At 38.5% G+C, this 25,878-nt stretch overlaps 1 protein-coding gene across 1 annotated transcript; it reads left to right on the plus strand.

The window, feature by feature from the left end:
* The first annotated feature begins 7,215 nt into the window (after positions 1-7,215).
* On the plus strand, positions 7,216-13,659 carry LOC115689234 (uncharacterized). The gene is made up of 5 exons (XM_030615228.2): positions 7,216-7,404; positions 9,794-9,855; positions 11,016-11,106; positions 12,501-12,603; positions 12,700-13,659. The coding sequence occupies exons 1-5, from the start codon at positions 7,235-7,237 to the stop codon at positions 13,402-13,404; spliced, it is 1,131 nt and encodes a 376-aa protein (XP_030471088.2). The 5' UTR covers positions 7,216-7,234; the 3' UTR covers positions 13,405-13,659.
* The last annotated feature ends 12,219 nt before the right edge of the window (positions 13,660-25,878 follow it).

Raw genomic sequence — 25,878 nt, forward strand, 5'->3', positions numbered from 1 at the left:
ATAGAGAATCTGCACACAAGTTTATAGTGGTTCGGCTTATAGCAAGCCTACGTCCACTCTCCCACGCTTACAGCCTACTGGCTGGATTCCACTAATCAAATCAATGAGAAGTTACGACAAGTTGTGCCGCTTAAACCCAAGCACTTCTCCCGCCGGTGTCGCTTATACCAAGCCGATAGATCACACTATCTCACACCTAAGCACACACTTATAACACTTGTCTACACCTCTCAAATGATTACACGTTTAAGCTCACGAAAGACAAGAGATTGAATCGGAGTATGCTCAGACTTTGGACTTGTTAATTCTTGATTTCGTTCTCTACCTTCTGCTCCTCGTTGATCTCCTTTTATACTCCTCCACTTCCAAACTAGCCGTTGGACAGTCTTCAGAGGATCATCTTCCAATATTCACCTTTGGACAGATTTGTATAAAATGGATTGAAGTAGCCGTTGGTTGATAAAATCGAATCCCGCGATTCGGTCGCCCATACAATCGAATCTTGGTTTCCATAAGTAGAGCTTTATCCGTTGTAATGTATACTTGTCATAATGTTTGATTGTCAATCAATTATAGCCTTAGATTGAGACAATCAAAACTTTCCTTCTGTGAAATCCATACCAGATCACTAGCTGTTATGTTTCGTTCTGAATTCTGCGTCTGAATAATTTTAGCGTCTGCGTCTGAATAATTTCAGCGTCTGCGTCTGAATAATTTCAGCGCCTGCATCTTAAGAATTTCTGCGTCTGAAGAAATTCTGCGTCTGAACTTTCTCGTTCTGAGTCTGAACTTCTCGTTCTGAGTCTGAATCTCTTTTGCTTGAAGTTCTTTCACAATCTGAACACGAACTAGATCAAGATTGACATATGCTTTTCTTCCAAAAACAACTTCCTGAATCAAAATACTTCAAAGCATTTATCAGACTTACAAAACACTCATGAACAGTTTTGTCAACTTCAAAAACTATTGGGAATTTTCCTTAACAATCTCCCCCTTTTTTATGGTGACAAAACTTCCATGCAGATATATAGATTTTGAGATAATTTTGAAAAAAATGATCAAGCATATAATGTAGCAGATATTCAAGATATCATATATGATCAGAGTAATTTGATATGAGATTTTTTTATACTCAGTTTTTGAATAAGACAAGGAGTATGACAAAATATGAACCGTAAAAAAAAATCTAAATCACAGTCTGTCTCCTTTTCTTTGAATCCAATAATCTGCATATCAAACCAAATCATATCTGCATATTTCTCCCCCTTTTTGTCAGCATCACAAAAAGATATATGCATAAAATTCCTTAATGATTATGACAATATATGGAAGTATAATCACAACTCAATATTATGCATCAATTAAGTAGAATTAACCACTAAGCACATATACATATTTACATTCTCTCCCCCTTTTTGTCATAAACAAAAAGTGATAGTAATGGAAAGGGTATCACGTAGAGAATATAAATTTAACTCATCTTCACATACTATCTTCAAAATATATTTGGCATGAAACACAACCTTCAAAAATATCATCTTTCGCGAACATAACATATATTAAATATAGCTCATGTTCTGAAGAATCAAATATCATATATATCAATGAACACGTATGCACATAATAAATTTCACAATCTTTTTGTCATGAAAAAACGATAATATAAATAAGAGATTCGTTAATGACAAAAAGTAAGAGATACTAACCTGGATTGTGTAGAACTTAGCAAGTTCTAACATACATTACCTTTTCTTTCATAGTAATCAAGAGCGGGCAGAAATTAAATTGACTTTCATACTTGATTTACGCTCCCCCTCAATTTGATACCATTTTGAGATGATTCTCCCCCTTTCTTTTGCATTTTTCCACTTTTTGTTTTTCTCCCCCTGTTATCAAGACAGCTTTTGCAAATAACTTTCATTGCAGCTTGTGCACTTTGAACAAATTGTTGTTCCTCTATTTTCTTTGTAGCAGCAACATCCGCCACATTTGTTTGCATTTTGAAATTCGAGAAAGAAATTTGTTTTCTTCCATCAAGCTCGTCTCGGATTCAAACTGCATAAACTCAACAAACTGAAGCAACTTATCCTTTCGTAGGACGCAATAAGCGTTTGCTCATCGTGTTTTGACATGCCTCCAATAATTTGTCAGAATTTTGCATAAAGGAGAAATTTTCGATCCTTCAGAAATGTTGCAGAATCTCCCCGATTGTGGGATCAAGCTTTCCAAACTTCACAAGGAAAGATTCTTTTACATCCTGCAAATACTTGTAAGAGAGATAATAATCTTTGCAAAATATAGAGAATGTCACGTACATACCTTCCTCCGATTTGCAGATCAAACATGCCAATTATAATAGTGCTTCCAAGAATATAGCAAGTGTATCCAAAATATGCAATAATATCTTTCAAGATTGTATGAATTTTCCTTAAGCATGAATCTTAGATGCATAAAGATAATATGACATTAACGAATTTCGCAAAAGGAATGTAGATGTTTTGATGTATTAAATTTATGCAATATCTGACACACATGGCAATAGAAATTACTGATTCATATCCCAATATGCATGTGCAGAATATACCTTAACTTTTTAGAAAAGAATTCATCACTTGAGATCCTTCGTTGATTGCATCATGACTTGCGTAGGCTTGCATTCATGCTTCCTTTGTATAATTGTCTGCAATAAACTCATTTCCTTTCTAGTATCCTTGTATTTGGATCCTTTCTTTTTGTTAGACGCAAAATAGGAAACTTTCATAGAAGCCCAAGGATACTTTCCCAACTCATCTCAGTAGAGTATTTAAGGGAAATATGCATAATAAAACAATATCTCGCAAAAATAAATTCTTTCTTTGTAAGGCATGACAATATCGGAGAACACATAATGAGTCCATAAAAAAAAAATTTCATTTCCAATAAGATATCAAACAATCTCTTTTATAAAATTTCATCTAAAAAATCCATCAAAATAAACTTGACTTTTATTAGGACATTTCTAACACAACCAACGATGTAAAACACGCCATTTCAAGTCAAAATAAAGCAGAGCATGAAGATAAAATGTTAAGTCCAAAGAGAATTCATAGATATTTAAAGTACGTATCCAAAGCAAATTTAGAATTTGAAAAATATTCCTTTACTTACCAAATTCTCTTTCCTTATTCCCAAAATGATTTCTATAATGCTGGATTGAAGGCCTGCGCTTTAATCTCTCCTTGACCTTCGGAAAGTCATTCTTGATCTTACTTTCATTTTCGAAACCGAGGCCGGATTTGTTGTAATAGGGGACTTGAATGGATAGAACATGCTCTAATGTCTTTGAGCCAAGAGAAAAATTTTTGCAAATCTTCGGAATTTCTTCCTTATAGGAATCAACTTCTTTTTGCAAAATATCCTTTTCTTCCTTGACAGAGGAATTCTCCTTTTCAAGCTCAATGATCCTTTTCTCATTCGTAATATTTTGTTGCTTCAATTTAGAGACTTCCTTTTTCAACTTGGAGATCTTCTTCAACGCATTCTCATGTTCCGTGCTTAACTCTTCAAAAAGATCATCATCATCGAGAATAGGATCTGAACAAATCACCTCATCTTCTTCGGATTCAATGTCCGCCATTAAGCATAGATTTCCCTGCTCAAGGATTTCATCATCGCTGGATTCAGACTCTTCATTGTCGTCTCTGTTCTTAAGATATTTTCTTTCTCCGGAAAACTTTGTTGGCTTCTTCTCTTTGGGGTTTCTTCTCTTTCTCACAAGGTGTTGAAATCTTTTGATCAGCAACTTCATCTCCTCATCGTCGTCTTCTTCATCTCCTTCAAAATCTGTTTCATCAGAATCAATGTTAGATTTTAAGGCAATTAACTTCTTACCTTCTGGATCTTCTTCATGTATACGTTCTACTTCATATGACGAAGAGTTCCAATCAGTTCATTCATTGATAGTGGCATGATCCTTTGAGTCTCTCGAAGTGAGGTTTTGATGTTGTCCCACTGCTTTGACAGTTCTCTCAAAAGTTTGTTAACTTTCATCGCATCTGAGACTGGTTGTCCTTGATATGCAAGACCGTTTACTATGTCAGCAAATCCGTCATACATATCAGCAACTGATTCTCCTGTCTTCATTCTGAACGATTCATATTGTCCAAGCAACAGATTGATCTGTGTTTCCTTCGCTCTATCTGTTCCTTCATATGTGGTGTAGAGGGTGTCCCAGATGTCCTTTGCTGATTCACAAGAAGCAATTTTCTTATACTCAACAGGTGATAAAGCACAATAAAATGAATAAATTGCTTTTGAATCTAAAGCTTCTCTTTTTGTTATCTCAGTTTGAGATAATGAAGGATCTGCTGATTTGCTTTCTTCTTGCTTCTCGTTTGAAGCGGATACGGAATGTTTTGGATTGATTCCTCTGATGACAACATCCCATTGCATGTGATCAATTGATTTGATGAATGCCTTCATCTTGTTTTTCCAGATGCTATATTCTTTGCCATCGAAATATGGTGGCCTGGAATTGCTTTGTCCTTCAATAAGACCTGGAGCACTCATGCTAGCCATATAGATCGTTAGCTCAGAAGTAAAACACTTCAATAAACGAGCAACCTGCTCTGATACCAATTGATGTAGCTAGCAAGGATCACCTAGAGGGGGGTGAATAGGTGATCTAAAACAAATTTCAATAATTTATGCGGAAACAAAATAAATCGCAGAAGAGTCTGAATAAAATTCAGATTCAAGACAGATTATATAGACTGTGCTCTTGATGTGCAGAATATAAAGTAAGAGATAAGGGATAGAGAATCTGCACACAAGTTTATAGTGGTTCGGCTTATAGCAAGCCTACGTCCACTCTCCCACGCTTACTGACACCGGCTGGATTCCACTAATCAAATCAATGAGAAGTTACAAGCAAGTTGTGCCGCTTAAACCCAAGCACTTCTCCCGAAGCTGGTCGCTTATACCAAGCCGATAGATCACACTATCTCACACCTAAGCACACACTTATAACACCTGTCTACACCTCTCAAATGATTACACGTTTAAGCTCACGAAAGACAAGAGATTGAATCGGAGTATGCTCAGACTTTGGACTTGTTAATTCTTGATTTCGTTCTCTACCTTCTGCTCCTCGTTGATCTCCTTTTATACTCCTCCACTTCCAAACTAGCCGTTGGACAGTCTTCAGAGGATCATCTTCCAATATTCACCTTTGGACTGATTTGTATAAAATGGATTGAGTAGCCGTTGGTTGATAAAATCGAATCCCCGATTCTCGGTCGCCCATACAATCGAATCTTGGTTTCCATAAGTAGAGCTTTATCCGTTGTAATGTATACTTGTCATAATGTTTGATTGTCAATCAATTATAGCCTTAGATTGAGACAATCAAAACTTTCCTTCGTGAAATCCATACCGGATCACTAGTGTTATGTTTCGTTCTTCTCGCGTCCGAATAATTTTAGCGTCCGCGTCTCGAATAATTTCAGCGCTCGCGTCCGAATAATTTCAGCGCCGCATCTTAAGAATTTCTGCGTCCGAAGAAATTCTGCGTCTGAACTTTCTCGTTCTGAGTCTGAACTTCTCGTTCTGAGTCTGAATCTCTTTTGCTTGAAGTTCTTTCACAATCTGAACACGAACTAGATCAAGATTGACATATGCTTTTCTTCCAAAAACAACTTCCTGAATCAAAATACTTCAAAGCATTTATCAGACTTACAAAACACTCATGGACAGTTTTGTCAACTTCAAAAACTATTGGGAATTTTCCTTAACACTATGTACCATAGTCAATTTGTGTGCCTCTCACGAAACAGGGACACATGACGCCCACCAGGGTCCAGTCCCTATAGTCGTAAATCGATGGCGTTATGAAGATGCCAGTGCTGAAGTTTGCCGATGTAATCGTGCCATCTTTGGGTTTGGTGTCATGACATTCGTGGAGTCGCTAAAGATACTCTAGAAAATTCGGGAACAACCTGGGTTGTGAATTCGAGCTCGAGCTTGGCTGAGTTTATATTGACGCTTTTGTATCAATCTGGGTCTTCAAGTGCTCTCATTTTCTGGGGTATTGTGGAGCAAGTTTATGGTGTATGTCCCGGTTTTAGTTTTCGGTGTCTTTTGTGCCCGTGTGCTTTCAATGTCGCAAGGCTTCATCACGTTTCTCAGCATTTATGAATCCCCTGGATCTTCTGAGAGACAGACTTCCCTTCGCATTACTTTCTCAAAATTCTTGGACTCCTACCTCAAAAGTGTTGGAAGTTACCCTGTTTCAGGATCGTCCCACATGACATGGACAGAGAGAGGAAGGAGCTAGAGAATAAGAATGGTGGTTTCCTTAGGCGGCAATGTGAGGACATTGGCCTGCCTTACTGTCAAGTAAGCAGAGCTTGTCTTCAATTCATCTCATTTGGGCTAAATCCTGAACACATGCGCCGAAGCAGCAGCGACTGCCTCTGACTGCGGCTCGAACCTTGTCGAAGAACCTGAAGAAAGGAGAGTAGAAAATGTGGCAAGAGGTGATTTCAAAGATGACCCTTCAACGATGGGGGGGAGTATCGGCGGAAAAGGCCGGAAGAAAAGCCGGAGAGGAGTCCCGAGGAAAGAAGTGCGGCAGTAAGAAGCGCTGCTAGCCGGCGGTCGGTTGAGTCGTCCCTTCTTTATGCAACACAACGGTTGGAGAATGCTGACCAGTTCCCACTATGGCTGACTTGCGGTGGGGATACCATTCCAGTAGACTGCCCCCTCCAACGTACGAAATTTAATTATCGATCAAAGACGATGCATCACCTTCAAAAACACATTCTAAAGGCAAAAAGGTCGTCGTTGTTCATTCAAAAATGTTGTGCATTTCTTCGTGATATCTTGGACTTTTTCTCTGGTGATGAGCGACAAATTGGCTCTGGCAATCAATCTAAGAATGCCCCCCACGATTTGCATCTCATTAGGCGTGACACTCACAATCAAATTACTCAGCAAGGCAGAGATGATTCTGATTAGAATCGTATCATATTATCTAACGGGCCAGGCCCGTGAACCCGAAGATGGCCGGCCCATTGACCCGATTCCTTCGGACCCGACCCGTCTCGGCCGGCTTCGGTTTAAAAACAGCCTCCTCCTTCTCCGATCGCCCCGAAATTAAAAAGGACTCCCATCGATCGGGTATCGCGCCAAGCGAACGTTGCTTGCGACGTAACAAAGCCTCTCTCTCTCTCTCTCTCTCTCTCTCGCTCTCCGCATGGCGGCCTCGTCGGCGGCCCAGAACCCCGCCATGCCGCCGCCGCCCTCCTCGATCGCCGGCGTCGCGGGGGGGCTCCGCACGGACACGCCGACGCCGCCGCCGCCGAAGACCCTCCGCGGCCTCAACAAGCCCAAATGCATCCAGTGCGGCAACGTCGCTCGCTCGCGGTAATCGACTCGATTCCCCTTCTCCGATTCTGCTGCTGGTTCTCGAAAGGCGTCGCCTTTTTTCTCTTGTCGCGCGTTCTGTGTGTTGCTCCGGTGCTCGCGTTACTGCGGTTTCGTTTTGTTCGGGGAGTTGTTCGGAGATAATAGTCAGGAATTTGCCCGCGAGTGCTTAGGTTGAAGTAGGCTCTGGGCTCTGATGGCTAGGGGGGACGGCTCGCTCGTGAGCGAGTATATCGTCCAGGCTGTGTGTATAGGAGGATGTGAGTTAGATTTTGCAGACGGTCAGTTGCTGATGATGCTCGAAGCCGACCGAATTGGCGGGTCCATTGGGGTGGAGCTGAATCTGCAGGCAGCTCTTTTGCCTATATGGCTGTTAGATGCTTATGTTAGTAATTAGGGCAAAGAAATAGGAGATATCAAGCTCGCAAAACGGATCGTGATTTGAAAAACTTACCTTAGGAGTCTCTCTTTGCCGTTTCGTGCGTAAGTTTAGGAGCTTCTGGCAGGTATGGTAGGTTTTGCGAAGTAATTCTCGGTGACGGGTTTATGGTTCCTCATGTGAAGTCATTCGTACAGATTAAGTGGGCCATCCAGTGATTGCATTTCCGCTATTAACACGTCGGCAGTTGGGCTTTAGCGCACCGCTTATCTTTTATGTTTCTGGTATCTTTGATAAGGCTTCCTTTTAGGGGAAACCGAAGGAAAAAGGAACTGTTTTGGGGGGAGGAGGTGTTGTCGGTTGCTCGGTCTATGGTTGGAGGGTTTTGTTCCCCTCCAAACCAAGGTTCTTGTTTGTAATTGGTCAGAAGGGCCAAGTTCGCATCTGGAAGTTGAGAGCAGAGTTGACTAAAATTCAAATTTTTCTTTGCATAGTTTGTACATGAATCAATATTCTCTCCGGCATATTTATTTTCGCTTGTTAAGAAGTTATGGCTCTTCCAGTTGGCAATTATCACGACTCCATGTTAAGGACAATGCAGGAGCAGGTGTTTTAATAAGAGAGCTCTTTCATGAGCTTTTATTTATTGATACATATAATCTCGTACACTTGCCCAATATTAGCTGATCATCTGTGACCATAGGCATACTGCTAGCAAGAGTGGGTTGTGTAAGACTTTCATAATGAATGGTCTGCAATTTGCTGGTTTTAGTAATGGTAAATGAAGGGAGGACTTGATTCCGCATATTGAGGAAGTTAAACGATTCGATTGAAAAAGAAAAAGAAATTAGAAAATCAAATCGCACAAACAATTTTACATAGAGGACCAAAGTGTAGAGTTAACCGTTAAAGTCTTGATCAAAATCTTATGTGATAATGATTCCTCAATCTGATACCCAAGAAATCATTTGCATTTGATCTAGGTTTTTTAACCTTTTCGTGATGTAATTCTAATTGATTCAGTTATAGGATTGATATGATCGTGTCTTTACTGATTTAATTTCTATACGATATGGTGTAAGTTGATCTCAAGAGTTGTATAGTCTGTTAGACTTTCTAGATTCTAGCTCTTTGTATTTTTTGTATAACGGAGGTAACCTTTTTGGTGGTTCGTACCTTTCTCATATCAAAGAACTTTCCTTTTGCTTTCAAGACTCAAATATAAACAAGTTCTACATTGATTATAGTTATCCTTGTTGGTAGGACTGATGATACGCGAACCATAATCATGTAATTATTACCAATGATGTGTGTTTCACATCAAGATCTTACAAAATGTATGTTGCATAATTTGACCTTCCATATGGTTAATGCAAGCATTTAAAGTGAAAGAATTGGTTCTCCTTATGCTGTTAAATTAAATATAGCAAATCTCATTGCCATACTCACAGCATGGATTGTAAATGTTTGGGGACATTACATTACGTCAAGCCTAAATTCTATTTCTCAAACTTGAGCTTGAACATTTGCAAATTGCTTTGTATTGACATTGTTCCACTTTCTATGTTGAGATAGTTATAACGAAAAAAACGTATGAATGCCTGGAGTCCTCGTCGAGAGATCATAAATGCACTTGATAACGCATTTAATATATTTTGGGAAAGAGAAGCTGGTAGTGATGTACTAAATTCGTTGTAATATCTGAGGTTGTGATCTTTGCCCATTTCGAGAGCATATTAATTGTCTTGGAGGTGCTATTTATGTTGATCCACCGACCAATAAAATACCGATATAGTTCAAACGTACATTACACCAATGAGTTGTCTGGTCATGCCTTGATATAGCTAGCAGGTTGTGGTGGCGAGGGAATCTACGCACGATTTTGTTAACAATGACACAGATGGAATTATTGTGCTTTGATTTTGAGAATGTGGTGATTTTTTTTAAGATTTTGAAACAATATCTTTCTCCCCTTTATCTCCATTTTGATCTGTTGAGGTTATTGTGTAGGTGTCCTTACCAGTCATGCAAAAGTTGCTGCTCCAAAGCTCAAAATCCCTGTCATATTCATGGTATGCTACTTTTCAAATATGTCGGTTCTATTTACGGCACTGTTGCCATGCGAGTTTAGGGATGTTATCAAGGATTTAGGATGTTGATGCTGCGAGGATGATGTTGCTCGATTGTATCCTGAAACAATACATCCTGCTCTCCTCTTCTGAGTTTTAAGTGTAATGACGTTTGAATGGGCAATTGGGATCTAATTGTTATGCTGGATATCACAACATTTTTTTATGACAGAAGATGACATTTATGATTAGGAAGGTATACTTCATTGACATTTGACTATTCAATGGAAGAGAAAATGCTTTTCTTATGTATTTTGTGTCCGAACATCTACAATATGGAGGATGCCATTGAAGTTGTAGAATTATAGCATGTAAAATAGAAAATTTATTGGACTCTTTATAAATCATAACAAAGACACGTCCAGCATGTCCTGTAGAGTTTTTTTTTTCTTAATTTCTTTACACGGTCACGCTAGTCTGTGTCTCTAAATTTGGGTATGAAGTACATGTTCCTATTCTATGTAACATTGACAATCTTCTATTTGAGAATTGAAATAGATGTCACAGAGCTAACCGAGTTTGTCATGATGAAAACTGAGAAGTTCATGCTTTATATCTTGTTTGTACGAACTACTGCTGGTATTATTACTGCCGTAAGTGATTAGTCATTGTTGCAGTAATCAATGTGGTGCATTCTGCATCGATTTGGAGGTCAGAAGCAAATGTCAAAAGTGGACTGAAGAAAACTTTTACTTGCGAAAGATGCAGTTTATCCATCATAAATCTGTACATCCTCTGATGTTTTTCATGACCAGGGATTCGGCACTATCAAAATTGTCAATTCAGCTATAATCTTATCTGTTGATATTTGGTTATGGGAAAAAGAGAAGTAGGTTGAAGAAATGGTTTGCGTGTTTGCTTCAGTAGACATGTGTTTCATGATGTATGACACTTTGGATGAATAAATGCTAAAGTTGTGTGAACTTGCTATGCAAAAGTGAAAATTGAGATTTGTGAATTTGTTCGCAAAAGCTTGCGATAGTATTTCTTTTGTCATGGCCATTTATTCCTGATGTTGCCATCCTCCTTAATTAGTCGTTAGAGATGCTCAGCTTCTCATGATCTATTGTATTTTTTTTAGTACTTACTTGCCATCCGTGCAGTTTTGAAAGCCAATGCAACTTTTCCAGAGAAGAACCCACCTTCAAGCTCTCCTATCTTTAGTCAGCAGGCAACTGAATCATCTTCTTCAGGGTAAGTTGTCAGTGTTTATTACCAAGGGATGCACATCACCTGCTTTGTTGAAGTTTCAGCTCTAATTGCTCATCAGTATAAGTGACTCGTCTACTGTAGTTTTTATTTTTCATATTCATCCAATAGAGATGCTTACATTGATTAGACATTTGGTTTCGACTCTTTCTACTTTAACGTCATTAAAAAATCTGCCAATTTTCCCATGTTTAGTTGGTCATTAAGTAAATTTCTCGGTGGATGTACTATTGGAACATCCAAGTGCAAAGTTATATTCAGATTTAAAGGAGATGCTGCTTCACTCAGTGGTTTGACATTTTTCTCAAAATGCGGCTTTACTCAGGGTGTGATCTAGTTTGTGATCATGTTCTTAGAGATAACTTTTTTGAATATGGAAGAATGAAATTTTAATTGGACTGGTTTGGTTATGACGTGACTATAATTCTGTAGGAGTGGCAGTTATACACAGTTAATGATCAAGGAAAAATTGTGGTCTTGAAAATGATCCATTGAAGTAGGCGTGTAAGCTCGTCTTTTTTGTAGTAATAAACTGGAATTTTCGATCTCCACGTCAGACTTTAGACTGTCAATGCATGTTTCCTGCAGATAAAGAAATAGTAGAATGTGAGATTAGATGCTCATTAGTATGTGCGATGACTGGGGTACTCTTGTGTCAAGGTTTAGACGTGTCTTCCTGGATTGACTTTTTCTTTCAATTTTTTGCTTAATCAAAATTTCCCAGCGCACACAGTATGATTTCTTTTAAACTCAAAACATTTGAAACTTTCACAAAATGCAAATGTCAGACATGTAGATTGGCATATTATACTTCCAAAATTCTTTGAAATTTGTGTAATATTTTTCAATTTTGACGGGAAAACAAAATAGTACAATTTGGTTTTACTGTAGCTCAAACAAACAGGCATGGACATGGACAGAGTCAATCAGCTCACTGGGCATGCTATCTTTCAAGCTTGTTATTTGTCGACATCCTAAAGCAATCTATTCACTGCTTTAAATGAAAACAGCAAAGTTTTATGCAGTAAGTTGTCACGCTTTATCACCAAATGACATGGTTGTTAGTATCAGAAGATTTTGGCTGTGTTATTTGACTATATTCATCTGAGATACAAGAAGTTAAATCTGAAATGTAACTTCTTACATGGAGTAAACTGTTGGAAGTATTCACTTAGTTCTCATGAATTCTTTCTTGGCTTCATTCTCTTAGTTTGTGCATAGTGTTTTCCATTTCGTCATTATATTTTTTTTATTACTTGAAATGTTTTGTACTTTTAACAGCTGCTTCAATTCACTGACTTGCCTATAGCTAAGTATGTCGTCTGGTGAGAAATGAAACGTGATTTATATCAATTTACTTTTTTGTGACTTTCTTTCAGGAGTTCACTGAGAGTTGCATCTCTTCGGCAACTATCCAACAATTTTTCCCAATTTAATAATGTGCAAATGCCATTGCGTTCTAAGAAGCCATTAACCAGAAAGGTATGCATAATTGAAGTTATCTAAGTGTTGAATCTTTGTTAGATTGTGTTTCAATGGTTTGGCAATACATGTTCTTGACTGCGAGAGCTTTTTCAGGATGCTGCGGCTATAAATGAATGGAGGTTTGCCAAGTTAAAGGAGTTCAAGGATCAGCTTATCGAGGTAGAGAATGAATCTTTTGACCGATATATGCAGAATGTTAGCCTACTAGAAGAGGCATTTGCTGTGGAGTTTTTAGCCAAAGGTTCTGGCCAAGATGAGTCCTCTACATCAATATCTAGCCTCACTTGCGGGGAGGAGAAGAGCTTTGTCTTCTCAGAGATGAAACTGAAGCTAAAAGCGAACCCAGTTAGGAAGGAGAATTTGAGAAAGAGGATTCATGGCGTCATTGATCAAGGGTTAAGGAAACTTCAGAAACTTGAGCTGAATAATCAGGCAAATTTCTCAGTTGCCCAAGGTGCACTGAATGACAAGCCCAAAATAAATGGTTTTCAGGTTGAAAGAGCTTTGATTATCCATGATCTAAACGAGAAGCTGAACAAAGCACGGAATGAGGAGGATTTAAAATCTTGCTTGGATATGCAAGCCCAGTTAATTAGTCAGCACGTGGGGTCAGGGGCAACAGTAGCAGAAAACACCAAGCCATCCCTGCCCGCACATGCTGCTGAAGATGATAAAAAAAGGGGGTCTGGATCTGCTTTTGCTTTACCGAAGTCTGTAAGTACCGCTGAGATTGATCAAGAAACTCTCAGCATCATCAGCGCTCGCTTTTCTTCTCTTGAGCAGATAGAAAATCTGTAACATGACTTGGAGGTAGGACACCAGCCAAAGGCTGAATTTGAGGATGAAATAACATGACATTGTTATTTGTTGTACTGGAATCGGTTCCGTTAGTTAGTTTTACGTCCGAGCGCCCTTTTGGAGTCTCCTCCTTGCTGTGAACAGCCATGTTTTGAGGGTTATTGGTGCCGATGTAATTTAGTGTCGCAATGTTTGGATATTCTTGTTACATACATAAACTCTATTTATAGCTTGCAGATGATAGCTTTGGATGCATATGTGGAAATTGCTCACACTTCGCGACGTTCGGAGTCCAATGCAGGCCAAAGCTACGCCGGCGATACTGTTGTTGTGACCCTCAGATTGTTCACTCTACACCAAAATTGCCATGCCTTTACTTTGTGCTATACGCTTTGAATCTACATGATAGGACTGTCCACGAAGTGAAAATTGATTCGAATGAGCTGCTCTGGGCTTGTCTGTTGGGCTCAAGTAACTTCAATTGGCCTTCTGAATATATGATGCCCCCGTTGGTCTTTTGTTGGCTAGGACTAGGTTATCTCCAATGCTGTGTGGGTTAAGTTGCCAAACTTGGTGTAATTGGGTTAAATTAGTACCGAATAGTTTATTCTTCTTCTTTTTTTTTAATTCTCTTCCAAAGTCTAAAAAATAGAAAGTCTTCTTCAATCAAATGAACACGTGGCTGCCTAATGCCCTATCACGTATATTTCCTTGGGGAACGTTATGGCCTACCAAATGGGAAAATAAACTTGGGAGGAAGCAAATTGGCAGTGGGTTCATTGAATGCCCGCTCAATTTTTAATTAGCATTTTATTGAAAATCTGGAGCTCAGGCAGACGCAACACAATAGGCACATTTCAACCGCCACCACAGAGGAAGGGGGGGGGGGGGGGGGGTGAGAAAAAATAGAAATAGAATAAGGGAAAAAATGAAGAAGAAGAAGATGGGAAAGCCTAATCATGAGATGGCCAAGCACAATCCTTTGTAAACACATGTCTTCAGTCCAAAGTGAAATCAAATTCAAGCTTGAATTCTTGGTGCTCTGTTGGAAAGATTCCAAAATGGGCTCTTAAAGGCAAAAATACCATAATGACAGAAAAATTCCATCGTTGGGAACTCTCTCTCTCTCTCTCTCTCTCTCTCTCTCAAAGCTCCTTTCACAACCATTTTAGCTTTGGAGGTTTTTAATGGGGGGGGGGATGGTGCTTTTCTTTGCTTTATTCTCTTTCTTATATATGCTTCTCAACCCCAACACCACCTTTCTTGGTGGATTTCTCTTTTCTCTGTTTCTATCATCCAAACCCCTCAAAACAAGGCTGTCAAGTGTCAAATGCTTTCAGTTTCAATGGCTCTCTGCTCATCTCAAGTTCTCAACATCACCTTTTCTTTTCTTTTTTCTCCTTCCCCTCAAAACAGCTTTTCTCTAACCCTTTTTATCATCAAACCCCACATTATCTTAGCCGCTCATTTCAACCTCAGATTTTCAAAATAGTCATGAAGGGAATTTTCGGTTCCCTCATGCTCTGCACTGTTAGTGTTAGCCACAGAGAATTGAATCCACTAAAGTTGCGCAAGATCTCAATGAGATTATACAAAAAGATGCCACGTCCATCTTGGTGACAATTCCCTGTAGTCGATGTCTAAAGTAACCCATAAGTTCCCCCACCTTTAGATCTCGAGGTGTAGACATATATTTTGCTTTTGCCCCCACTTTATTTCACTTAATAAGTGTGACAAAGAGAGACCTCTTAAACGTATGATGGAACTTGCTTGGAGAAACCCAGAAAAGAATAGATGGGTCATAATGCGGGTATTGCCCCAAAAATAGCGCAAGAGACTATTTCGACGTAGCAATTCAATTATGTGAGATCGTACCATTGTTATTATTATCAGACGAATCATGATGTGCACCGTCTCCTCGCTCCTCGGTCCTCATCACACACCCTATTCAATTGAGTCCATCAGATGTTACACAAAGTTGAAGTCTGACCAAAAAGTGTTGCAGGTGATGGCAATAACTATGGGGCAAACAGCAAACACCAAAGAGAGCATCACATGGCCATGGTGATCTCCGGGCTCCTCTAATTATGTGCTTGGATATAAAAACAAGTTTGTTTAAAAAAAAGTACATGAAAAAAATGAAATAATAAAAGCTGATGGCTATCAAGAAAGCTGAAATTGTCAAAAGAATGCATCATCCTTCGGTGATGCCCATTTCTTCCTCTTCAATGAAAAGTTTTTCATGCTAATTTTCAGCCACAAATCCTGTTTTTTTTCCATTTATTTTGTTATGACTATTGGCTAGATCATACTCATCCGTTATTGAGTTTTTTTGCAAGATGTCTATCATGTACGCACCCTAGCTAAGTCCCGTTGGGCCACATGGTCTGTCAACTCCAATATAAATGCCTATTATATTTGCCATCCAATTAGCTATGTGAGGGCACATGAGACCGACCATAGTTTTCGGCTACAGATTGAATTTTCTTTTTCTGAAATATTTAAATGATAAGAGTCGTATTTTTTAATATCTTTGTTGCTCTTGTTGAGGATTACTTTTGTTCTACATATTCATCTTGGCAAGATTTGCATCTCTATTCTCTCTCTATGTTCACCTCTCTTGAATCATGTCACATATCATCACATAAAATAATCAAAGAGCTTTGAATTGTTGATAGAGATTTGCTTCTCGAAGCTGCATTCCCCCTCCTCCCCTTACCACCCCCCCCTTTTTTTTTCCTTTATGACTTGTCACAACCTCAGAGGGATCAAATCGAGTCATTTGGCATCTTTATCGTTTAACCACAAAAGATTCATGCTCACCGTACCAAGTTATGAGTATTATTGAGCACCTTTATTTTAAACATTTGTGTATTTTAACTCTGTTGCTCTTTTCAGTGAAGTCGTGTAAGTTTCCAAGAGCTTTCCTAATTTTGGTGGGACAAGTTTAGGTGCGTCTCGTGACCTCTCATCCATCCTTATTGTCAAATGTCAATAAGATCACTGGGAATTGGACAAAAAGTTTAGCCTGCCTTCCTTGCACAAATGCTGATCGATCGATGAAAACGAAAGCCAGAACAATCTTTCTTTTTTTCTAAGTTGACCAAATCAATCTCCAGGCACTTCAACATGGATGGTCTGAATCATATTCCTGCTTTCATTAAAAAAAAAAGTTTGGATAGGTTCAATTCACTTCCAAGGGAAAAACAAATTTAGGGCGTTTCGATCTCTACCACCCACCCTTTGATCATCATCGACATGGCCATTCAGATAGATCCTTAACCAGTAGTAGTTAATGAAATTCAACCATTTCAACCCAAAATTCTTCTAAGGATGACAGGCCATGAGCACCAGCATATAATGGTCTACTGTCATGGAGGATAGCGACAGGAAAAGGATGACTCTTCCGGATTAGTTGGGCAACTTTGGATGGTAAGCCAGATGTAAGCAGACAATTTATTTTTGTGATTAACTATTGCCTCACAGGGTCCTATACCCGGGGCTCTTAAGGCCTTCAAAGGCTGCAATTTGTCCTTCCATCTCACCAATACAGCCAAAAGAAAACGATGCGATGATGAAAGCGGTTGAATCAAGAAGGGTTACTTGAGTTTGATTGCTTCATTGATAATTGAATTTTCTGCGATTGGGTAAATATAAGCAGGCGGAGCGCTAGAGATTTGTTCCTTTGATGGTTCTGAGAAGACACACAGACAAGATCTTCCAAATACGCCTTAGGGTTTCTCTCAGAGGTTACATCCAAATTCAAGTGACTAATCGTTCGATTCGCGCATTAGATTAGCATATAATAATGTTAAAAGCATCAAAGTGACTCATGGTTAAATATATATTTATTAGATTGGCATAAGATAACCTTACAAATTATGATAAGACATATAGGACCAAAATGAAAAATAGCGGAGATTATTATAATATTTAATCCTATCGTTCACGTCCAGCACATGTCATGGAGGTGTCAATTTTTGTATAGTTTTTTTTAATTTTTAATTAGTGCAGACCTATTGGGTTCTGGATTGTGAAATTGGTTTATGTATAGAGGGCATCAGATAGAGATGGCAATTGAGGGTCTTTTTCCTAGATTACAAACTTTGACCAATCACAAGAAATATTCAAAGAGAGATTGTCCAATCTTTGCCTCAGTGGCTAAGCATTTATTCAAAATGGTTCTTTGTCATAGTGGACAGCATCCGAGAAACGTTATGTTCCACGAATCACTTGAAGAGCTCATGACCTAGTGAGAAAAAAATAAACAACCTTATTATTTTTACCTGGAGTTGGTGATGCAAAGGATGATCATTTTGACCCAACAACAGAAAGTGGGTGGTCATCAAAATCTATCACAACTGTGGATGATAAAAGGAAAGGAGGGAAGCAACATGGAAGGCCAAAAAAAGATACCCCTCGAAGAGATTGTACGTCCAAAGGAGAATCTCCATTGCATATGGAAACTTCATATTAGTGCATTCGAATTGGTGTGTTGGGACATTTCCAGCTCAGGAATTGAAGTTCGTCCATACTAATCCCATTAATTATGTGCGAACTACGCCGAGTTAACGCCGTCAAAAGTCCGGACTTAACGAATTCATTGAGCTTTCAACGTGTTCCTTGAGCTCCATATAGGCAAGTTTTCGCACCTATGCCTCTAGATTATAAAAAAAATCATGTGTTATGCTTGACAAACATTTAAACTATAATGTAATCTTGACATTAATAGATGGCAATTTATTCCGTTACGTTTGAAAAGAATTGAGAAAAGGGTATAGACAAGAAAAACTTTACAATATGCACACATAGAAAGAAGTAAAATAGGGAAAAAAAAGGGGGGATGAAGTCAACAGTAGGGGTGTGCAAACGGAACCGCCCGAACCGGGAACCGCCCGGACCGGACCGAACCGACACTATTTGGGCGATTCTAAGGGGTGCCGGTCCGGTTCCCGGTTCCTAAAAGTGGAACCGGTGTCCGGGCGGTCCGGTTCCCGGTTCCAAGGGGGAACCGGACCGGACCGGACCGACCGGACCGGACCGACATATTTTTTCTTCAAAAAAATTAATAAAATGTAAACTAAATCCTAAGTGAACTTTATTGACATAAATTCTTTTATAAAAATTAGTAAAATGTGAACTAAACTCTAAGTGAACTTTATTGATATAAATTCATTGATAAAAATTAGTAAAATGTGAACTAAACCCTAAGTATTTGACCAAAAAAAAAACTAAATCCTAAGTGACCGGTTCTATTGGACCGGACCAGAACCGGACCGGACCGACGGTCCGGTCCGGTTCCTGGTCCTAGGACCAAACGGTCCGGTCCACGGTTCCCAAAATTGGGAACCGGTTCTCCCGGTCCGGTTCACGGTTCTACTCGGAACCGGACTGGACCGGGAACCGATCACCCCTAGTCAACAGCACTTATAGCAGATGTCATTAACATATTCATTTAAAAATGCAATAATGCTATGATTCTTTTATTTATTTATTTGGCCAACACAATAACGCTATGATTCAAACAAGGCACCTATATATAAACTCTCGCCATATATATATCGTAAAAAAATAAAAAAAGAAAGAAAGAAACACACCCCTACAAGCCTACGATTTAAAAGATTGAGCTGTTGGAGTGATCTGTGCTTCTCTTTTCTTTTCTTTTTTTTCGGCCATTCAATCACATTCATGATGAGACACCATTAAGGACAGAAAAAAGAAGCAACGTAATTTGATAAAGAAAAATATGATCAAACCGACCAAAGTGCATGCAGGTATAAACTTGCTAGAACAGGCACAGCAATGTCAGCCACGCTTTTATGGATGCATCATTTGTGTTGTTTACAGTGAGATAAACCACCCTTAATCTACTTGTCTTCTTCCTAATCAGTGGAGTCAATACAATTTTTTTAATATTGACCAATGTTAAAAGCACTCGACGTTCGGTAGGGAAAATCTGGCCATCTACCCCCACTGATTTCACTGAAGCTAAGCTTCTGGTTTAAAAAAAACGAAAAAGCTTCTGGTTTAAGACCAAATTAAAATTAAAAAGAAATAAACATCCAACTTTGTCGACAAGATTGATCACATGTAGCACGCCACAACATTAATCATAATCATCGTTATCTCGTATCATCTCCATTTTGGTGCTAATCCTATTCTCTTGTGTTCTTTTCAATGCCTTGAGTCAGAAGCTGCAAAAGAGATGCCAAAAGGATGATGGAAAAATCTCATATCTTACACCTTAACATTAATGAACAGAGAAATTAAATAAATAAAAATTCAGAGAAAGAGAACAAGATGCTGTGCAGGACAACATGCCATTAGATACTTCATGTGGACCCTCTCACGTGCACGAAACATGGCATGCTTCACCTCAAAAATCTTTCACCTGGGTAAATATAAAACCCCTAAGTAGGCCTCATCATCTTGCATATCACCTCTTGTCTAGTTTGTGCTTAGGGTTTCAATCTTTTCCATATTTCCCCCCTACTTGAAAAAACAAATCGGCGATATATATTGGAAATAAGAACAAAATTAACTGGTGGTGAAGAGGATATACCAACTCAAACTTATATAGTGTGAGGAAAAATAAAATGAAAAATATTTATCAATTGATGTAGAGATAGAAGCTAGAAGAGGAAATAGGGACCCCTCTTATCAAATGCAATGGAGACAAATTAGATGGCCAATTTATTAGTTTTGGCGTGTCAAATTGGGTCGGGTACCGATGTACCTGCCTTAGTACTATATAAGTTTTAGCCCAGATGCAATTGGGGTGGGCCCAATCACTCCTTCTTCTATTTTTTTTTTCTTCCTTTTTACCATTTTTGTGAAGGTCAATTTTGCGTTTTCTAGTCTTCTTTTAGCTACCATCACACATCCCCTCCATGAAGAATCAAGACTCAAAGAAAGGGTTACCTACATGCAAGGTAAAATCTCATGTGAATTACATCTTCTTCTCTTTCTATGTTTTGATTGTCAGTCAATTAACATAATTCCAAATTGAAGAAACTAAATGCAAGGTTTATCCAATTTCTCTGCGCGGGATAGCAACGTCTTTGAGTTACATGAGATCATGATAAATTCAACAGAGAGATGTACGATGACTTTAACGCGGGAATTTATTGGTGTTTTTTTTTTTCTGAGTGTGGGCCTTCAGGAATTACTAGTCGAAAAGCTTCGAAAATCGACATTATTATCTATGGAAATAAGATTAATTCCCGGTTCACAAAACATCACGAAAACCTTCGAATTAGAGATTGGAGGGCTGGTAGTGGGCATCTAACTCACACAGCATGCATCAATATCAAAGGGCACAAGGGATGGCTGGGAAGGACAGGAACACGGGGACTTTTCGATTTTGGTCCTTTGTTGTGGTAATAATAGTATCATATGGACCTTCTATATTTGCTTGGGGTCCACAAATAATGAAGAGACCAGCCTTGGACAGGATCTTATTAGATTTACTACATATAATGACATGCACTATTTTGACAAAATAAATAATACTATGTAGGAGCAATTTCCACTTCAAAACAAAAAACTGTAGGGTAAAAAAGGTTTTTATAGTTGCCGGACAACGACGTGAACATTTGGAAGAGATCAAGATGCACGCGAGAGGATAAGTGTAAGAGCCTAAAGCAATGTGTTTTTCATATTCAACGGGAGAATGATTGAGAAATGTAGCAAATTGGTAGGAGCTAAGCTAGCTGCATGAGATGGACTCCATTATATATTCATGCCGTGCCTTAATTTTCTGCGGTATAAAGTAGACATGAGCATTAGAGCATCTCATTAGAGCAAATGCGAAATTATACTGATTAGTAAAATATTATTGGTCGACCGACTCGATAAGTATTAATTGAAAACGTGTACAAACAACCGTATTTCCCCGACAAGTGAGCTATGAAACATAGCATGAAGCGACTTTAATACTGAAACTTCATTAGTAGATAATTTGACACTCTTGACTAAACTTCCTCACCGTTTGAGTGTATATCATAAGATGAACCATAAGTATTAAGTAACAACTTAGAAATTCTGTCAATTCCTAACTATTGTTCTACGGTTTAATTTAGCAGAAATTTTGTCGCAAAAAAATAGACGAATTATCGATAGAGATTAGGGTCCCTTGCGATCATCGATTTCAATCGATCACTTAATGATATTCCTTTTATTCGATGTGCGATTCGATTCATTTAACTATTATTAAAAGCTATTTGGAGGCTCTCGCCCCTTCATCTCTTGAGGGAAACCTTTTACCTATACGTAGTATCACTTCTTTAGCACTACTCATGTATGTTTGATCAAAGGGGAATGCATCTGATTGGAAACCTAAAGAGCAAAAAGAACCGAATTAATAAATGCTCATGAAAAGAAGAGGATTGGTAATGACATAGAAGGAGCTGAGTGGGATAAGATAGGGCAATTTCCCCATCTTCCTACTTTTTCACCCGCACACACCAATTATTTTACTAAGTTAGGTGGGCTGGAAGGGGAGATAGGGATATGTGCCAAATTAATTAAGGAGAGAGGGAAAGATGATGAGGAAGGAGAGAAGATGAATGTCAACACCCAAGAAAGAGGGCAAAGCTTAGGCATTGTATGTATGACACAACGTGGAGGCAAAGCAAAGGAAGATTCTGACACCATTTTGGTTTGAATCAGAAGATGGGTAGTGTGGAGTGGGGTAGGAAGTTGTACGGAGAGTGACTTTGATATATATAATAGTAGTCCAAGCCCAGCAAAAACTAAGGAAAAAAAAAAGCAAAAAAGAAGTAGAAGAAGAAAAATAGAAAGGTGACTTTGATGGAACAATTCATAATAGGGTTGAGGTGGGGACGAATTTGCGTACGTGCGGAAGAAGGGGGTGATCGTTAATTGACCAAATCCTCACCATGCCTTCTCACATCATCTTCTTCTTGCTGTATCCCACAGGCTTTGACTAGGGAAATAACAGGGGTCACAAGTTAGAAAGACACGATTGAATTGACATTTTCCTCTCTCTTTTTCTTAGTATTCAAGATTTGGTTTTTACTTAATAAAATAGTGAACACCGTGAATATTTAAAAATCGATATGTAGACATTTAAAGACCATTTATGATCGTATGGAAAAAAAAAATTTATGGAAAAGTCAACGAGTTAGGTGTTTTTTTATTTTTTTTTTCTTTTCACCCTTATAACTACTGAAATGTGAATTTCGTATAACGTAGAACAATTAAAATTTGTCAAAGGATTTGAATATTGATAACTAGAGTTGTTCGGGAATTTATTTTCCAAAATAAGATGGGAACTCCCTTTTTCCATTTGTTTTGCCAAAAGAACAAGATAGTAAACTTTACATGCATTGCAAGCATAGCAAACCTTCTTGGCTCCCTTTTTCTCTAATGTATAAAACAAAGAAATAGTTATAGCCCAAGTTTAGCTGAACGATGCCCACTTGAGGGGTTTTCAACCGTCATCGTCAAACTTCGTGGCGACAAGGTGAGAGATGAAAGGGAGATGCGAATCCTAAAGCTTTGCAGACTTTCCAACTTCAAAAACATGGAAGTTGGGGTCTATCAATTCTTTCGTTTTTCACCCGACAATCTTGACAAAACAAACTTGGTTTGGTCAGGTTTTCGGACATGATGGCAAAGGCCCCACACATGACATGAATGGAGAGAGATGCCACGACGTTCGAGATAATGCAAAAGGCAGAGATTCTCATTTCATTTTTTCGTTTTTTTCACTTTTTTCACATGCAGAGTTCCTAAAAATGGACAACCTATAGGGGTGAAAAAGTTAGGGAAATGAAAAGAAAAATGAGAAAAAAAGATGCAGAGGTTTTGATGCAGGCAGCCGTAGGAAAAGACATCAAATCGTTTTGGTTTGCTGTGTTGTGCGAGGTTTGATGGATTCTTACGCAGGAAAAGAACGACTCTCGTGAGGAGGGACTGAGGACCGAGGGTGATTTCTCTTTAATTTTGTGTTCTTTTTGTTTTCTTGCATGTGTTTTTGTCCGACGCGTGAACGTTTTATTTATGAATGCTTCTCTCGATTTGCTAGGGGCCAACGTACATGGCATCTTCTTTTCTCCTGCCCGTTGGAGAGAGAGGACACCGTGTCAAGTTGGGTTAATTATCAACGGGACGATGCGCCTAAGAAAGTATGGTGGGGGACTCAACTCCTAGTGAAGGCCAACTTTCTTTCTACTTTTCAGGGGTCTCCTGTTGGTATAATACTCGGTTGCATGCCATGGAATAACAAGAGTACACGATTCAATGAGATTATTCGAGTATTTTAAGAGGCCCAAACATCCAGAGTCGAGGGAAAAGTATCGAAAAAGTCATAAACCTATTGAATTTTTGTCAATTTAGTCATAAATCTTTTAATTGTGCTAATTTAATTCTAAATCTTTTGACCTATAGCCAATTCAGTCCTTTCAGATTTTTTTGGTCAGATATTATTGACATGAACGTCTGTCGGTCTACGTGGCATGATCGGCGCTGACATTGATAATTTTTAATAATATTTTATTAATATTTGGATTTTTTTTCTCTCTCTTTTTCCTTTCTTTTTTTTCCTCCTCTTTCCTCCGGTAGCCGGCACGGCCATGGCTGGCGAGGGTTGGCCTCACCCTGGCCCAGTCAACATCGACCTCGCTAGGTTAGGCAGTCTTGCTAAGCATCGCCTGGGTGAGGGTCAGCCTCACCAAACCCTCGACGACCATGGTTGTGCTGGCCACAGCAGGAAAGAGGAGGAAAAAAAGGAAAAAAAATTCAAAAATTATTAAAATATTATTTAAAATGTCCACGTCTGCGCCGGCTGTGCCACGTAGTTTGGCCGGCCTCCACGTCAACAATATCCGACCAAAATTTGCCGAAAGGATTGAATTGGTTCTAGGTCAAAAAATTTAGGACTAAATTGGCCTCATTAAAATGTTTCGAATTAGATTGGCACCAATGCAATATATTTAGAACTTTTCTAACACTTTTCCCTAGAGTCGAGAGAGAGAGAGAGAGAGAGAGAGAGAGAGAGAGAGAGAGAGAGAGAGAGAGAGAGAGAGAGAGAGAGAGAGAGAGAGAGAGAGAGAGAGAGAGAGAGAGAGAGAGAGTTATAAATTAATTACATTATTTAGACAATTCGGGGGCACAAGTGAAAAGGTTCGGTTACTTAAAAACTTATAGAAAAATTGTAGTTGAACAAATTGGTTCTCTATAAACCCTGTTAATTTTCAAATCTAGAGCTAGTGAGTTGATGATTGGTATTAGAATACTTAAATATTAAACCACTCATTCATCAAACAACTTAAGATTTTAAAACAGTTGGCTATGGTCCTACCAAATCTCACATGGTATTATAGTAGGAGGTCCGGGTTCAAATTTTTCCAGACCCCAATTACCTCCCCAATTAAATATGTCAACACTTAGTACTAGGTAAAAAAATCAGAATAAACGTGAGAGAGAGTAATAGAATAATTAAATATTAAACCACATATCCATCTAAATAGCTTAATTAAGCTTTTAATACAGTTGATTGTGGTCCCACCAAATCTCGCAATTGGAATTTGCATTATATTTGCTCAGTCAATGGCACATAAACGAGTTGTGGAGCTCTTCCTATTGAACTAAGAGATTAATTAGCAAAAAATCAGCATGGTTATGATACGGAACTTCTACAAACCAGCATAGACAAAACACATTAAGTGGAACATCCACGAGCCGATCATTTGAAGATATTTTCCTCGAATTTGTTTTTATTTAATTTTGATATAGATCAAATTGTCATCTTTATGTTTAAGCACCATGACTATATGAGGTGATATCTCTCTATTCTTGCTTCTCTGTTTATATTTACTTCCACCAAATACTTGACTACATAATTAACGACAAATCGAGATACTCGCACTAGCTTAATCACCCATCAAATTTTAAGTTTAAGGAATGCTTTTTTTTTTTCACCTAATGTAATCTTCATGCTGTGGGACCAAGTGCATAACGTGTTGGATTCAAGTTACGCGACAGGATTGATGCATCAAAGGAGGAGGCTTGATCAATTCACAATCCACATCGAACTATTAAATTTACAATGATTCTTCTTAGAATAGAATGCCTCAAATTCTAGATCAAATATAATTTTGGCCGAATCCCTCCATAGATCTCTTATTTTAACGATACCATGTTGCACCTTAATCCACTAGTAAGTAGTAACCACATATTAGGGAGTCCTTGTAATACTTCTATTCTTTTTTATACTATTAGTAGTAGCATTTTATATTTGACTTTTTGTTCTTTTGGCATTGACTTATAACTTTTCAAAACCATATATTATATTCAAACACATATTATATTTATTGGGGATGCTATGTATATAGTTAACTTATTGTTTTAACAGTTTAATTTTACGGAAAATAAGCCAAAATAGCTGGAGCTAATATTTAGTGGAGAATCTGTAACTCACGAGTCACAACGAAAAGGCCTACCGCATAT

Source organism: Syzygium oleosum, unplaced genomic scaffold (assembly GCF_021117445.2).
Source record: "Syzygium oleosum isolate NSW1041296 unplaced genomic scaffold, Sole_v2.1 Sole_v2.15, whole genome shotgun sequence".
NCBI classification, from domain to species: domain Eukaryota; kingdom Viridiplantae; phylum Streptophyta; class Magnoliopsida; order Myrtales; family Myrtaceae; genus Syzygium; species Syzygium oleosum.

What these genes read in the sequence shown, in the direction of transcription:
- LOC115689234 (XM_030615228.2), top strand. Translation starts at nt 7,235, where the DNA reads ATGGCGGCCTCGTCGGCGGCCCAGAACCCCGCCATGCCGCCGCCGCCC. An exon ending in GGCAACGTCGCTCGCTCGCG is followed by an intron (nt 7,405 to 9,793) that starts GTAATCGACTCG and finishes GTTATTGTGTAG; the next exon opens with GTGTCCTTACCAGTCATGCA. An exon ending in ACTGAATCATCTTCTTCAGG is followed by an intron (nt 11,107 to 12,500) that starts GTAAGTTGTCAG and finishes ACTTTCTTTCAG; the next exon opens with GAGTTCACTGAGAGTTGCAT.